This window comes from Cryptomeria japonica, chromosome 8, assembly GCF_030272615.1.
Source record: "Cryptomeria japonica chromosome 8, Sugi_1.0, whole genome shotgun sequence".
Classification (NCBI taxonomy): domain Eukaryota; kingdom Viridiplantae; phylum Streptophyta; class Pinopsida; order Cupressales; family Cupressaceae; genus Cryptomeria; species Cryptomeria japonica.
The window spans coordinates 529,010,829-529,025,845 of NC_081412.1; the positions used below are offsets into that span (position 1 = coordinate 529,010,829).

General features: G+C 32.4%; 1 protein-coding gene across 1 annotated transcript; it reads right to left on the minus strand.

Moving 5' to 3' along the window:
- Positions 1–9,483: 9,483 nt before the first annotated feature.
- On the minus strand, positions 9,484–10,011 carry LOC131055390 (uncharacterized). Its single transcript, XM_057989847.2, has one exon. The coding sequence runs from the start codon at positions 10,009–10,011 to the stop codon at positions 9,484–9,486; it is 528 nt and encodes a 175-aa protein (XP_057845830.2).
- Positions 10,012–15,017: the final 5,006 nt, after the last annotated feature.

Below are 15,017 nucleotides of genomic sequence, written 5' to 3' on the forward strand. Positions count from 1 at the left end.
TCTTGATTTTGAAGCTCTGGTTTTCAATGGGCTACTTCTATTACTTTCTCACCTCAGTAAACTCAAAACCGCCAAGATTTTAGAAGAGAAAAAGCAACTCAAAGTTTCGAACAGCTTGACTCTTTTATCTTATTATAGTACATTGTAGACTTATGTATAACTTGCCTTGTGAGAGGTGTAAGATGCAATTTATAGTCTTGTGTCTGACTTGCCTTCTGTGCTCGGCGCTCATTGTTCTAACCGACCATGTTTCACATGTTAGGAAGATAAAATGTGGTGGAATAGTAAAGTTGGGTATGACTTTGTTTGAATGGAGGAAAATTTGGGGTGTCGCACAACTGTCTTCCATGTGGCAAGCTTTTCCAAAAGCTGCAAATTCTTTTACCACTATAAGCAAATGATACGAAAATGTGCAAACTATGGCATATTCTTCCACTTCTCTTGTATTCTACATGTCCTACATATATCTAATTACTTCTTTGACCGTGATATACACTCTTCAAATTTCATGGAGCATATGTAGTTTTACTGATCGGCTTGTTTTTAAGGATGCCTATTTGACAAGTCTAAGCTGCAATTTATACGCTGTTCTGTGCTCATTGTTGTAATCGGCTATATTTTACATTGTTGTAACGTGATTGAATAATAATGTGCAGGTTGGCGTTAATGACTACAGCCTTCCCGCTGACAGGCTTTTTCAAAAACTGCCAATTCCCTTACGACTAAGCGGATGATAACATATACTCTTCCATTTCTGTTTTCTTGTAGATGATGAAACTATTTCTTAGTTTGTTGACAAAGATACACACTTTTCAAATTTCTTCACATATATGTGGTTTTACATATCGACCGACTATAAGGATACGTACATTCCAAGGTTTATTCCTTCAGCAGTTTTCTCGAACTAAGATCACTGAAGAACATTTGATGAGCGAATTTCCTTTTCCTTGCTATGATAACTTCGTAAAGGATTTTTCCTCCTTTTAATTATGCGCATGATTATATAATGTTCTTTCTACACTTCAAAAGTAAAACTGTCGAAAGGATTGGAATCATGTAGCTATCCACTTTCGTTTCTCTTTACCAATGATTGGTTATTCCAGTACATTGTATCGACGCATTCTCTTTCTGAGATGGCTAAAAGTTAATACTCACGACCATGGGAATTGAGATTTATTATCTATATTTTCTGTAATTGTGAGATTTTCTTGAGTTATGTATCATTATTTAACGAGACATAATCCAAGTGAAACCTAGCTTTAGTGGGCCACGTCCAAATCATCGATTAAGGGGTATTCATGATAATAACATTAATGGTAAGGAGGAGAATAATGCTTTAGTGTTACTTCAAATAATCAATTGATATAGATGTCCGAGAGGCCACTAAAGATTATCTATATATATGAGCTTATGGTAGCTCTAATATCGTCAAGTTCTTTGGTCTAGATTTCAGGGTTAATTTTCTTAAATGCCGAGAGCTTAGAAATCCTAATGGTCTTTGTAGCTTAATTATAAATTTAATGTGTTGATTTTGTCATGGTGAGCCATCTTATAAAATTGCATGATGTAGTTTTGGATCTAAGATTTATAAAGATTTTTCAAAGGATTAATATAAACATTGGATTTTACTTAAAGATTAAATAACTTAAATTCAATTCTAGTTGACATAATAGAAACTATGTTGAATATCTATGTTATTCTACACTATACATGATACATACTTTGACTAGTCCAACTTGATAATCCCTTTTAGGGTTATAGGGATAAACTACCATACACTTTAGTCTTGGTACATGTGAAACCTCATATCACATGTAATATAATCCAATTTTGACTATAGGTTGAACAAGGGAAATATCTAAGTCTTTCATGGAAAGTCACATCTCAACTCTTGATCGGCCTTGGTAAGTCAACATCATGATATTTCAATGTAATAGATCAATTCATGAAATATTTATTGCATAATTAATTGCTGACAAAGAGAAATAAAATAGGAGGTAGACTTCATGAAGACAAAAAAGATATAATTTTGAGGCACATTCATAATTATTCAGGAAGAGAAATTTCTAAAGATATCGGGGCTACAGAAAACATTGCGATTTAGCTCAAGATCATTGATGGTTACAAAGCTTGGAAAAATACTACCTTAGTCTAGGTCTTCCAACAACTTTCTTTTATGGTCTTCATGAATTTTTCATTAGTAAACCATTCTCAAGATAAATATAACTAATCATAAATGAGATTGAATAATATGGAGAATGACATTGACTAGTAGGGAGTATATAAATTGTATACATTGAGGAATTCACTTAGCAATATTATTAATTGACACATGAAATTTCAATTACTTGACTATTACTCTTAAACCTTTTCCATGTTTTTTCATGGACCTTATCTTGATTAAAATAATATATGCATTAAACCTATCAACTTAACCTAGAATATTACACATGCTAACTATCTTATAGATTACCAAATCATTAAGTACCATCATACTTCATCAAGATAGTCAAATGATCAAAACAAATTGTGTGTGAATGACTTTATTGATAACAACAAGAAACAATAGCAAATGGGTACAAAATAGAAAGTAGTCTTAGGAAGTGTTCTTAAACTCTCGTATAATTATTGAACTAATTATACAATGTGTTGAAATTGAACTGTATATTAAAGGTGATTGTAACGCTTGATCATGGTAAATATCTTAGTATTTCTTGTGATATTCTGCACTATAATTTTATATAAGAGCATTATGGACTCTATCTAGTAACATGTGTTTTATAAATTTCTATGACGCGGGCATAAACCAATTTTTAGTGTCTACAAAAGCATATAGAGCTTCACCAATATTAATTTTTCAATCTAAATTTGTAACTTCTTTCCTTCCATAGTTAGCTACTACAATTCTTGGAAATATTGCCTCTATCAAGGATACCTCTATCAAACTTAATACTCTTGCATCTTTTCATTTTATCTCCTTCACCTAGGTCTTATGGTTATTTGTAGGAGCTACATACTAAGATGGGTTAGTTACATTTGTGAACCCACCTGCCACTACCTCCCACAATTCATTTTCAACCATAATGGTCTTGATTTTATTTACATAAACATCATAGCATTTTTTCATTAAATGTAGGAAGTTGGTGATAGCTCTTACTATCTTCTCCAGCTATGTCTCCAAATAAACAAATATTCAACACTAAAAAAATTCCCCTCACTTAAGACTTAGCAACTTCTCATTGTCATACTAGTTTACTAGATTAAATTATAAATAAAACATAAAACCAATGCATAGAGTTGTTGTTGTTCTTACCAATGAACTACAAATACAGAAAAATATAAAGCATAGGGATGGTTGGAACAAAATTATATTTTTTTATTTACTATAAAATGATATTTAAAAATTGATTTTACACTCATATAAGAATAATAGAAATATGATAATAGATGACAAAGAAAGGCCAAAGAATAATTTTTAATTGTTTCTACATTAATCTTGGATGCAGTTGTATGTTGGCACAAAATAGTGAATGTTCATTATGACACAAAAGAATGAGACATATCAAATTTGACAGTGAGAGATTTGCCAAGGATTATTAAACCTGTTGATAGTATGTAGGAAAAGTTAGTTGGGAAAGAAAACAAATAGGAGATTAAAGAACAAGGAGTATTCAGCTTCAAGACCTTTGAAGCTGATTCATACAGTTCTATACAGACCTAGAAGGACAAGAGGACTAAGTGGTGAAATATATTTTATGTTTCTTATTGATGATTATTGTAGAATGTCATGGGTTACTTTCTTGAGAGAAAAATATTAAGCATTAGAAAAGCTTAAAGTATTCAATTCTATGTTTGAGAATCAAATAGATGTTAAGATCAAATGTTTAAGGCTTGGTAGAAGAGAAGAGTTTACATCAAATTAATTTGATATATTTTGTGAAAACAATGGTGTTAGTAGATATTTTTCTGCTCTGAGGACCCCTTAATAGAATGGAGTTGTTGAAAGAAACAATAAGAAAATTATTGAAATGGATAGAACTATGTTGAAGGATGCTAACCTTCCTAATGTGTATTGGAAAGAAGCTATGGATATTTTTATTCATGTTCTTAACAGGGTACAAATAAGATTGGATCACATAAAGACACCTTATGAACTATGGAATGGAAGACCTCCTACAAACATGTATTTTTGAATCTTTGGAAGCAAGTGTTACATAAGGAGAGATGAGGGTGAAAAAGAGAGCTTGATGCAAGGTCAGATGAAGGAATATTTAAGGGATACTCTATAAGGAGTAAGAAATATGATGTTATAATAAGAGGTTGAATAAGATTATGGGAAGTGATAATGTCAAAGTTAGTAAAGAATGGATCAAACTAAGACTATAATTGAATCCGAGATTAAAATAGAAGTTGTTTGCATTGCTGCAGAAGAGAAGGTTTCTCTAGAAGATAAAGAAGATACATGTTTAGAAAGAAAATAACTTGAACAAACACCTAAAATACCAACAAAGTATGTGTAGAAGAGTCATTTAGATGAGCATATCATTGAAGACAGGAATAAAGGAATTTAGACAAGAAGAAGACTTGTAGAAACTAGTGAACAAGAAAACTATTGTTTCCTATCTCAAGTGGAGCCAAATACCTATGGGGATGAAAGAAAGGATGAAACCTAGATAAAGGCAATTAAAGAGGAGATAAATCATATAGAGAAGAATCATAAATGGGCTAGATTGGTGGATAAGAATGTGATAGTAACTATGTGGGTATTCTAAAACAAGTTAAATAAAGATGAAAAATTCATAAGGAACAAGGAAAGATTGGAGTGCAAGGGTTATTCACAAGTTGAAAGCATATATTATGCGGAGGCATTTTCTCTAGTACAAAAATTTGAGCATATAATGCTTTTTCTTACATTTGTTGCATATAATAACTTTAAGGTATATGAATTAGATGTCAAGTCTTGAATGGAGAACTTAAAGAAGCATACATTGAATAACTGGATAGGTCCAAGTTGTCAAAAGATATAGATATGGCCTGCAAACTCAAGAAGACACTTTAGGGACTCAAGAAAGCTCTTAGAGGTTGGTATGAAAGATTGGATAGATAATTGTTGCAGTATAATTATAGAAAAAGGTACTATTGATAACAATCTTTATTTCAAAGTTGAAAGTGATAAATTTTTAATTGTTATTGTCTATGTTGATGATATCATATTTAAAAGAGATGATGATGTATGTAATAATTTTGTAGAAGAAATGCATAAAGAGTTTCAGATGTCTAGGATACATGATCTATCATTTTTCCTTGGTCTTGAAGTTACACAATTAGAAGAAGGCATTTTCATTTATCAAACCAAGTCTATCAAGGAGATGTTGAAGAAGTTTGGGTTAGAGAATTCTAAAATAGTTGTAACCTCTATGGCTATTAGTTGTAAGTTAAGAAAGGATGATGGATCTCTAGAAGTTGATTAAAAATACTAGAGATCTATGTTTCAAGGAATCTTGTATTTGACTACTTCAAGATTAGATATTATAGAAGTTGTATGTTTGGTTGCTAGATATCAACATAATACTAGTCGATCTCATGATGAAGAAGTGAAAAGAATATTCATATATTTTAAAGGAACTCCTAATTATGGATTATGGTATTAGAAGGCTGCTGATTTCATTTTTAGAGAATATATAGATATTGATTGGGCTAGATGTGTTGATGATAGGAGATGTACATGTGGTGGGAAATGTATCTTGGGAGATGGATTGGTCTATTGATTGTGTAAGAAACATGATTCAATAGCAGTATCTTCTACAAAGGTAGAATACATTGTAGTGGCATCTTGTTGTACTCAATTCATGTGGATGAAGAAAACTTAAAGACATCAAGGTGAAGTATGATAAGGTAATTTTTATTATGTGTGATAATACAAGTGCAATTAGTATTTCAAATAATTTGGTGATGCCTTCAAGAAATAAACATATTTCAATTTGGTGCAATTTGTTAAGAGAGAGGTTTGCAAAGAAAGAATTCAGATTGAAGTATGTGCCTACTAAGGAATAGATTGCAAATATTCTTACTAAATCTTTGGTGAAAGATACCTTTGAATATCTCGGATAGAATCTAGGGGTTATTTTTCCTACTCTTGTAAACTAGATGAATTCAAGTGTTGCATCTGTCCAGGGAGAGATTTAAAGTTCATATTTTTTCTCCTAGATCGATGCAACTGCTACCCTCAAGAGAAGCGGTGTTCTATGTGGTTGTAGATGGAGTATTATAGTGATCAAGACAATTCCGAGAAGAGGAATAGAGGGACAAGATGAAAGGGAGAGAACTCAACAAATTAGTTTTTGTTTACAATAGTGTACCCTTTTCCTTTATGTCAAAGGGGGATAGAGATAATATTGGGAGAGAGAGATAGAAAGTGTTGTTTGTTGTTGGTGATATAAGTATTGCCATCAATGAAAAAGGGGGGGAATGTTACAAACTTGAGTTATGTTGAGTTGTGTTTTCATTGATGTAATACTATTTGGTATTGTCAGTGATCTCATTATGTGTTGTAAATGGTTCGAAGTGAGTGTTATGATTTTATTCAGTGGTCTAGTAATGATTTTAAGTAATGATGAGGTATTTCTTGAAGACTGGTGTAGTGTAAGTTTTAATATACAAGAATAATATTTATATGTAAGAAAGAGTATTTAATGTCCCAGTAGAAGAATGATTTAGATTAATCTGATTTGTGAATATTATAGGTTGAAGTTGTAGATATAATGTTGATGATCTATGTATATTGCACTATCAGGTTTTGAAGTCCTCTATTGCTTAGATGGTAGAGCTGGTTGTTTTTGTTGGTGTTTATGATTGTGAGGTTGTCTATCAAAATTTGTCTAGAGAATGATTGGAAATTATTGAATATGTGGATTTGTGTGTTGTGGCTTACGGGACATGTTCAATTAGTTTGTGGATTTTTTCATTTCAATTTTCTAGTGCTAGTTTGATTAAAAAGCGAAGTTATATTGTTATGTGTTTGGTGTTGTCAACTAGCTTGGTTTTTGGCTAATTGAGGTGATGTATCTTATTTGGATCATTCTATTTAGGCCCAAATATGTATGAAAGGTTTAGTTTGGATGTTGATATGGGTTTCATTGAGGCATGTGTAAATCAACATTATGTATTTTGCATTGGAGGATGTTTTGGGGCTAACTGGTTAATGTTCTTTATTGTTTATCTATGCATTTAATTTAATTCTAACTTTAGACGATGTGTTGGCATGTGTGGTTCATTGGATGCAATTTAGAAGGATCTGTTTGGGTCCCCTCTATCTTCTAAAGTGGTCCTCATTATGTATTATTGGTTCGAGTGGCCTAATTTATATAAAATTATATATTCTATATGTGGCCAACCTAGTTGTGGATTTTAATGAATGATCTTCTATATATAGATGTGCAGCTGTATGAGTTGATATATCAAATATGTGTGGATTGATGTGAGGTGAATGTTAATGATATGCAAGAAGATTTGGTGTGAAAGTCGGTTTGTCAAGAGCTTTAATGATGATATCTTCAATGTGACAATGTTCTAAGATATTGCTTGATGTTAGATATGTTTTCTACGATATTGGTCATTGGACATAGTGGATCAAGGATAATTTCATGATCAAGAGATCTTGTTAATTTTAATTCATCTATTCTCTGTATCTACTGAAAAAAGTTGTGTTCCTTTTGGCAAGTTGTGCAGCCCTTTGTATCTTTCCCTAAGACAGTGAGTCTCAATAATGTTAGTTCTATGTACCTTTCTCTAAGCTTGTGTGTCCTAGTCTCTGTATCTACTGAAAAAAGTTGTGTTCCTTTTGGCAAGTTGTGTAGCCCTTTGTATCTTTCCCTAAGACAGTGAGTCTCAATAATGTTAGTTCTATGTACCTTTCTCTAAGCTTGTGTGTCCTAGTCTTGCAAGTCCAATCAAGTGTAATGAGCTCTTTGACCTTGAGTCTAAAACATTGTAATCAATTATTCATATTGCGAGTGTGATTCTCACCATGGTTTCTCTCTATTTAGGGTTTTGCATGCAAATTTAAATGTTTGTGTTTATTGTGCTTTGTGCTTTCATGTTTTACAATTGAAGTGATATGTTAATTATGTTTTGTTGTTTAAAAGGTAAAAAGAAGAGTATTTTGAGGTCCAGATTGATTCACCCCCCCTCCTTGTCTTCTTAGTATTATGGTGTGTCCAACATAGTGATATTAAGAATATCGTAGTTTTAATGGTTATGTTTATGTAGTTATGCAATTTTTCTTTTTGTTCTTTGTTCCTTATGTCATTTAAGAAGGATCTTGTGTAGGTTGTAATTACCTAGTATTTGTTGGTTTTTATTTTACTTAAAAAAATCAATGTGCTTCCTTGCTTATATAACAAAGAAGATTATAAACAAAGAAAAAGTCATGTTAGTAAAAATAACCAATTTCAAAATTTTGTCTATATTAATACAATATATTATTAAATTCCTTTGCATTCCATAGCATTAATCTATTGATGCTCATTTTAATAGCTCTTGAATTCATTCAACAAGTTACATGTTTCAAATATACATCTAAATAGAAAGACATTATAGAACATCTATATATTGTATCAACTAAGATTTTGACTAGTAGGATTAAGATATGACATATAAAAACCCACTAATACAATAAATAAATTAGATTTATAACATTTTTAGTCGTATGATTCTTTTATTGGGTAAGCTAAGAAGTCTTGATAAGTGATAACTTTGTCTTGAGCTATAATGGGCTTGTGGGTGCTATTCCCATCATATCTCTGAGTATATTTGTCCCATATATATTTTTAAGATCTATATTCAAGTTTGACAAGAGTTCCAAACTGGATTGTACTAAAAATTATCTACAATAGATTGAGTAGTGCATATGTCCATGTCACACATGCTTTTATGATCTAACTTTTAAGAGTGGGATGTTCTATTCAAACGTCAACATACATCTAAATTCAGCTAAATTGGATATTAAATGCACTAGATTGCATGCTACCATTGATGAGTATTAAAATTATTATATGTTAATATTTTGTTTGTTTTCAATTGCTGACAAAAGATAAGTACACAAAAGAAGAATGTTTTGAATTCAAGTTAATTTTCTTTATCCTACAACTTCACATTTTCTCATTGCCTTCCATTCAATATAATATATATTTTATTTTTTACACAATTACATGATATTATATATCACTGAAAATAATTATATTCTACCATACAGAATATTCCACATTAAATTATATTAATGATTATTTAAAATAAACATTTATTGATATCCAATATTACAGATGTCGAAGTAGTAGAATTCCTTCTACTTACAACCAAAATTTACACTACAATAATTTATCTTTCCTTTTACAGTAATTTATTATCCTACAACACTTTAAAGTCTATTCAACATATCAGACACATAGTGCTCTTACATTAGGCTATGGTGGTATGAAAAAGAAATCAATGGGTATGTGAGGCAACGACAAAGCTAAAGAGGAAGGAGTCCCTGAGGCTCCCTTTCAGATAAACATAGTTACGTAGAAGCCCCTCCTTGATAAACCCTGCCTTCTCCAGCACTCTTGCTGAGGCCACATTCTCTGGGAGAACCAGAGCTTCGATCCTCGTTATTCCTTGCAACTCCTTCGATCCAATTTTGAGTGCAGTGATGACAGCTCGAGTGGTGACACCCATTTTCCAGTACTTCCTAGAGATGGCATACCCCATCTCTGCTCTGCAACTGTTCATTCCACTGCCTTGCTTAAGCATAATGTGGCCAATGGCCTTATTACTTCCTTGGATACAAATGGCGTTAAACCAAGGGTGAGGAATCACCACGTTTGCAAGATACTCTCTTGCCTGTTGCTTCGATTTGAAAGGCTCCCAAGTCATAAAGCGTGTAACTTCTTCATCAGATGCCCATTCGTAGAAATCATCTACGTCACCCATAGAGAATTTCCTCAGTTGCACTTGCATTGGCCTCTCACCCATTTTTAAACTTTGAAACTCACTCTCCTTAACTCAAAATTGCAAAGATGAAAGAAAATAAACAGAAGCTCTTTTATCTTATCTTATTTCAGTAGATAGTAGACTTCTGCATGACTTGCCCTGTGAGAAGTGTAAGCTGCAATTTATAGACTGTTCTGTGTTAATTTCTCATTTCTCTAACCGACCACGTTTCACATGCTTGGGAGAACAAATGCGATTCAATAATTATGTGTGGTATGGCTCTGTTTGAATAGAGGAAAATCTGGGATGAATCTGTTTGAATTGGCAGGCTTTACCAAAAGCTGCCAATTCCCTTGCCACATTAAGCGGATGATACCAAAATAAGGAAAGTGGGTATATTCATCAACTTCTTTATTATTGTAGATGTGGTACCTAATTTTTAGATAGTTCTCAATGTTACACACTTCAATTTTCTTGGCGCATATGCAGTTTTAGTTATCGGCTGATTGTAAGGACATGTACGTCTCAAACTTTATTCCTTCAACGATTTTGTCTGTAACATCACTGAATAACATTTGGAAAGCAGATGCTCGTTTTCCTCGCTTTAATAACTTCAATAAGATTTGTTTCTGGTCCTTTTATTCTGGGCACGATTATAATGTTCTGTGTACGCTCCAAAACAAAAACTGGCGAAAGGTTAGGAATCATGTCGCCATATTGTTTCCTTTAACTTTTCCAATCCATCGTATGGATGTATTCTCGTTCTTATATGGAGATTTATGGTCTGTTTGGGATTGTTTTAGTTATATATATAATTTTACAATGTTGAGCATGCTTTGAGAGGCATAGTAGAAGACAACGTAGAGGAAATCAGGCAAAGAGGTGTCAGTGGTACTAAGATATGCAAAACTGAGAAAAAGAGTTATTAATGAAAATAAAATCATCTTAAAAATGATATATTGAAGATACAAGTGTAGTGATTCTAAAGTCCGATCAAGGGAACACAACAGTTGTAATGGTAAAGGACTCTATCACTGAAATGGAGGTTCACCTAATTAATAGTAGACCTTATTATAAGGTTTGTTGGAGTTTTTCTTGAAATTCCCCTTCTACACTATCTTCTACTTTTTATTCACAAACGTTCTTTTACAAATCTAAATGTGCATATAACCATTCTAAGTACTTTACATGTCAAATAACATTTAATATGAGAATTCTTAACATAATTAAATTCAACTAAATATTACGTTTCTTCACTAATTTATACAAAATATCAAAAATAATTAAAACACAGTTGAATGAAGAAAGCTACTAAATATGACTAACATTTTATCTCATTATTTAGAAGCTATAAAGTATTCCTTTAGAAGGATGATTGTCTACAATAAACAATCATTAGGTTTTGTATTTAACACTCCTATGTCTTTTTTTCTTCAGTGTACATTATTTTTAACAATTTCTTCTTATTTTATTTATTTAATTATTATAATATAAACTGATATATTTGAGTATTTTTGGAGCGTATATTTGAAGTTTTCACCTATAGGAAATGATGAAATATTTTAAAGTAAAAACTAGAACTTGTTGACGTGATTGGAACTTGTTATAATAAGGTTATTTGTTGCATTGCCTTAAATGTCACTATGAATGAAGATTCCTACAATTGCTTTTATAAATTTATAGATATTGATACTTGAGATTATTGTAGGTTAAATTCATTCTACAAAATAGCTATTTGGAGAATAAAAAACCATAATTTTTGTATGATGATGATGAGTGGCCTAAGCATAATGCACTAATGATAAGTTAAGAGCTTTAGTAGAAATTCATTGAAACCCACAATATCTTTGTTAATCTTGTAGACGTATAAATCTGACCACTTTCCTAAATAAATATTTAATATTTATTTTAACCCCATTCGCCCTATTAATTAAATTCTATTTAATTAATTTCTTCATTTTCGTTTATTTGGTTAAATAAATTACTCAATTTATTTAATTAAATTCACCAAAACCTTTTCTAGATTTTAATTAAACAAATCACTTTATTTAATTAATTCCCCTTTCTCCCTTTTTAATTAAATTTACATTTAATTAAATTAATCCTTGCAAATAAATAAAACTAATTTATTTATTAAATCCCCCACTTGTATTTATGCAAGTTGCATCTATTTTGGTTGAAATAAAGTAATTTTATTTTAATTAAAATCTTTTTCCCCCCACTTACCTCCTAAACCCATTTTAGATTCTTCTAATCACTTCCAATTTAGCCTAATTCATCTCCTAATTATTGTCACATTCCTAAGAAAAAAGAAGTCACTTCTCAAAGCCTCCAAAGTCTTCAATAACCATTAAAGGTTTTGTGTCTTCAAATGGTTAAACTATAAAACTCTTCCAAATCATTAAATGCTCTTACATAACCATTTATGGTTGACTCAACCTTCTTGCATGGTTAGAAACTTTCTCTCTAACTTAACCCTCAGCTAACCCAAGGGTCTCATCAAGCATTCATGGCTCTAACCTTGGTTATCATATTAACCTTTGCAGAAGAGTTTACCCCTTGGGTAAAAGCTTTATCCATTAGATAACCCTAACCTAACCATAACCCTTACCTTCTAGGGTAAACTTCATGTCTTCTTAGGCAGTTAATGCTTCTTGCATCTCCTCTCAAGCAACCCTTTGTTGACAATTGTCACCATTTCATTGGTGAAAATTTTAAACATGGATTGATTAACTTTCAATCCTATCCCTTGTTAATATTATTCAATCTTAACCATCCATTGCCCTATTTTACCTATAAATAGAGCTCTCATTCTTCATTTTTTATAATATCCAAGTTTCATGCATATACATTATAGTCTAATTTACTAAACATTTTAGCTTCTCTTTGTTAGAATATCGTTGTACAATTTAGGAATATTTAAATATCATTGGATATTCATGTTAAGATAGTATATCATGCTAGGATAATTTGCTAATCTTTTATCATATCATCACCTTCATCCTAGCTTAATCATCATGGTTTTAACATCATATATATCTTAGAATGAATTCATGCATATAAATAAAATATCACTCATTCTTGGAGTTGTCATTTCTAAGTCATTTGCTCAGTGATCTGAGAGAAAAACATTGACTTTAGGGATCATATGAGATAGAGAACAATGGGACACCACTTGGGAAGTTGGACTAATTGAATTAGTTCATATACTTGCACCAAGAGTTTCATTGGTGTGTAGGTCTTTTGGATTCGATTTATTCATTTTTGTCACCACATTTTCCCGCATACATTTTTGGCTCCTCTAAATTATCCCTATTTCTTGAGATCAGAAGCATATCATATTAGCCTTGAAAGATATGGAGAGGTAAATAAAAAATAAGGATAAGTCATGAAAGATAGAGATGTGGGAGGGAGAGGTAGAGATGAAGAGGGGAGAGATAGAGAGATAGAGAAGGGAGAGGGATAGAAGAAAAGGGAAAGAGATAAAGATAGAGAGGGGAGGAGGGAGAGACAAAGAGGGATAAATATATCGATAGAGTGAGAGGTAGATAGTTACTAATTCTTCTAGAAGCTCCTTGTGCAATAACTATTAAGGTGGAGGAGGATCTAGAGGTGGAGACAGAGGTAGAGGGGGTGGAGGAGATAGAGGAGGTCTCAATCTTGGTGCTGGCAGGGGTGATAGGGTAGGTGCAGTGCTAGCTATTGTGGGAGGGATAGAGGATGCTAGGTGACCTACCTAGAGGAGGACATCCGATGTTCTACCTCCACCGGTGCCTCAAACAAGGATAGGTGTGAGTGGGACCATGAGATAGGTACTTGTTCAAGTCAAGGTGCCCACCCATCAACTGTATTCTCATATCAGTGTGCTATAGGTCTTGGTGGTGGAGCTGTAGGAATAGGTGCTAGCATAGCAGCAAAAGATTACACAGGTTATTGCAAAAAGGGATACAGAGATAAAGCGTCGGGACTATGCAAAGGCCCTTGCTAATAGGTTAGAGAGAGCTATGGCTAGAGCCCCAATTCAGGACACAGTGAGAGAGATACAGTACTCGCCCAAGGAGGCTGAGTATTATAGGCATTTATACGAGGAGGTGGTCCCTCGAGTTCACCGAGTGCCTAGCTATGTTGTAGTGGCGCCAGGTCAATCTGGTCGTAGTCATACGAGGACAGAGAGAAGAGGTGTTATGGGGCTTGTCTGACATGATCCACCTGGTGGTGATCTAGGAGCTGGGATAACTACTGTCAGACCATCTGCCTCAAGAGATAGTCATACCTGAGAGACTTGTCTTTGTTGTTTTTTACCACTTTTGTTGTATTTTGACAGACACGATATCCCTTGTACATTTCAACCATTTTTAATATATATATATATATACATATATATGGAATTGATTTCTCTTATCCACATGTGATGTACTTATTGATGATGATTGATTTATGATGTGCATTATGTTCTTGATTTTTTAATTTTGATTATTATGTGAATGCATGATTCATGATGGAATGGGTGATAATGTGATGATGTATTGTTGTGATTACTTTGATATGATATGTAATATTATCTGAATGTTTATGATTTGTGAAATGTATCTTAAAAATGAGATGTATGATAATGATAATGATAATGATGTGAGATATCTTGAAAATGATAATGATGTGAGAGACTAATGCAAGTTAAAATGATATGCAACTAAATGCAATAGTAAAATGATATGCAACTAAAATGCAATTGTAAAATGATATGAAATTAACATGCAATTGTGAAATGATATGGAACTAAATGATCACTGTAATCTTGTCGTTGTCATTCCCATTTTGTCACTTGTTTGTGCTCTTTTTGTCATAATTGAGCTTTTGATATGTTGGAAGTTAATACAAGAATCATCGTATATTCGAGCCATAATGACCTGAGTATAACTTACATGGATTTTGATATTGCAAGATGACACAAGTGTCGAGGTATAATTGAACCAAGACAACCTGAGTGTTGCTTGCGTAAAATAGACAATAATTAACCATTTTTATGTGCAAAGTGGAAAGTATCTTCA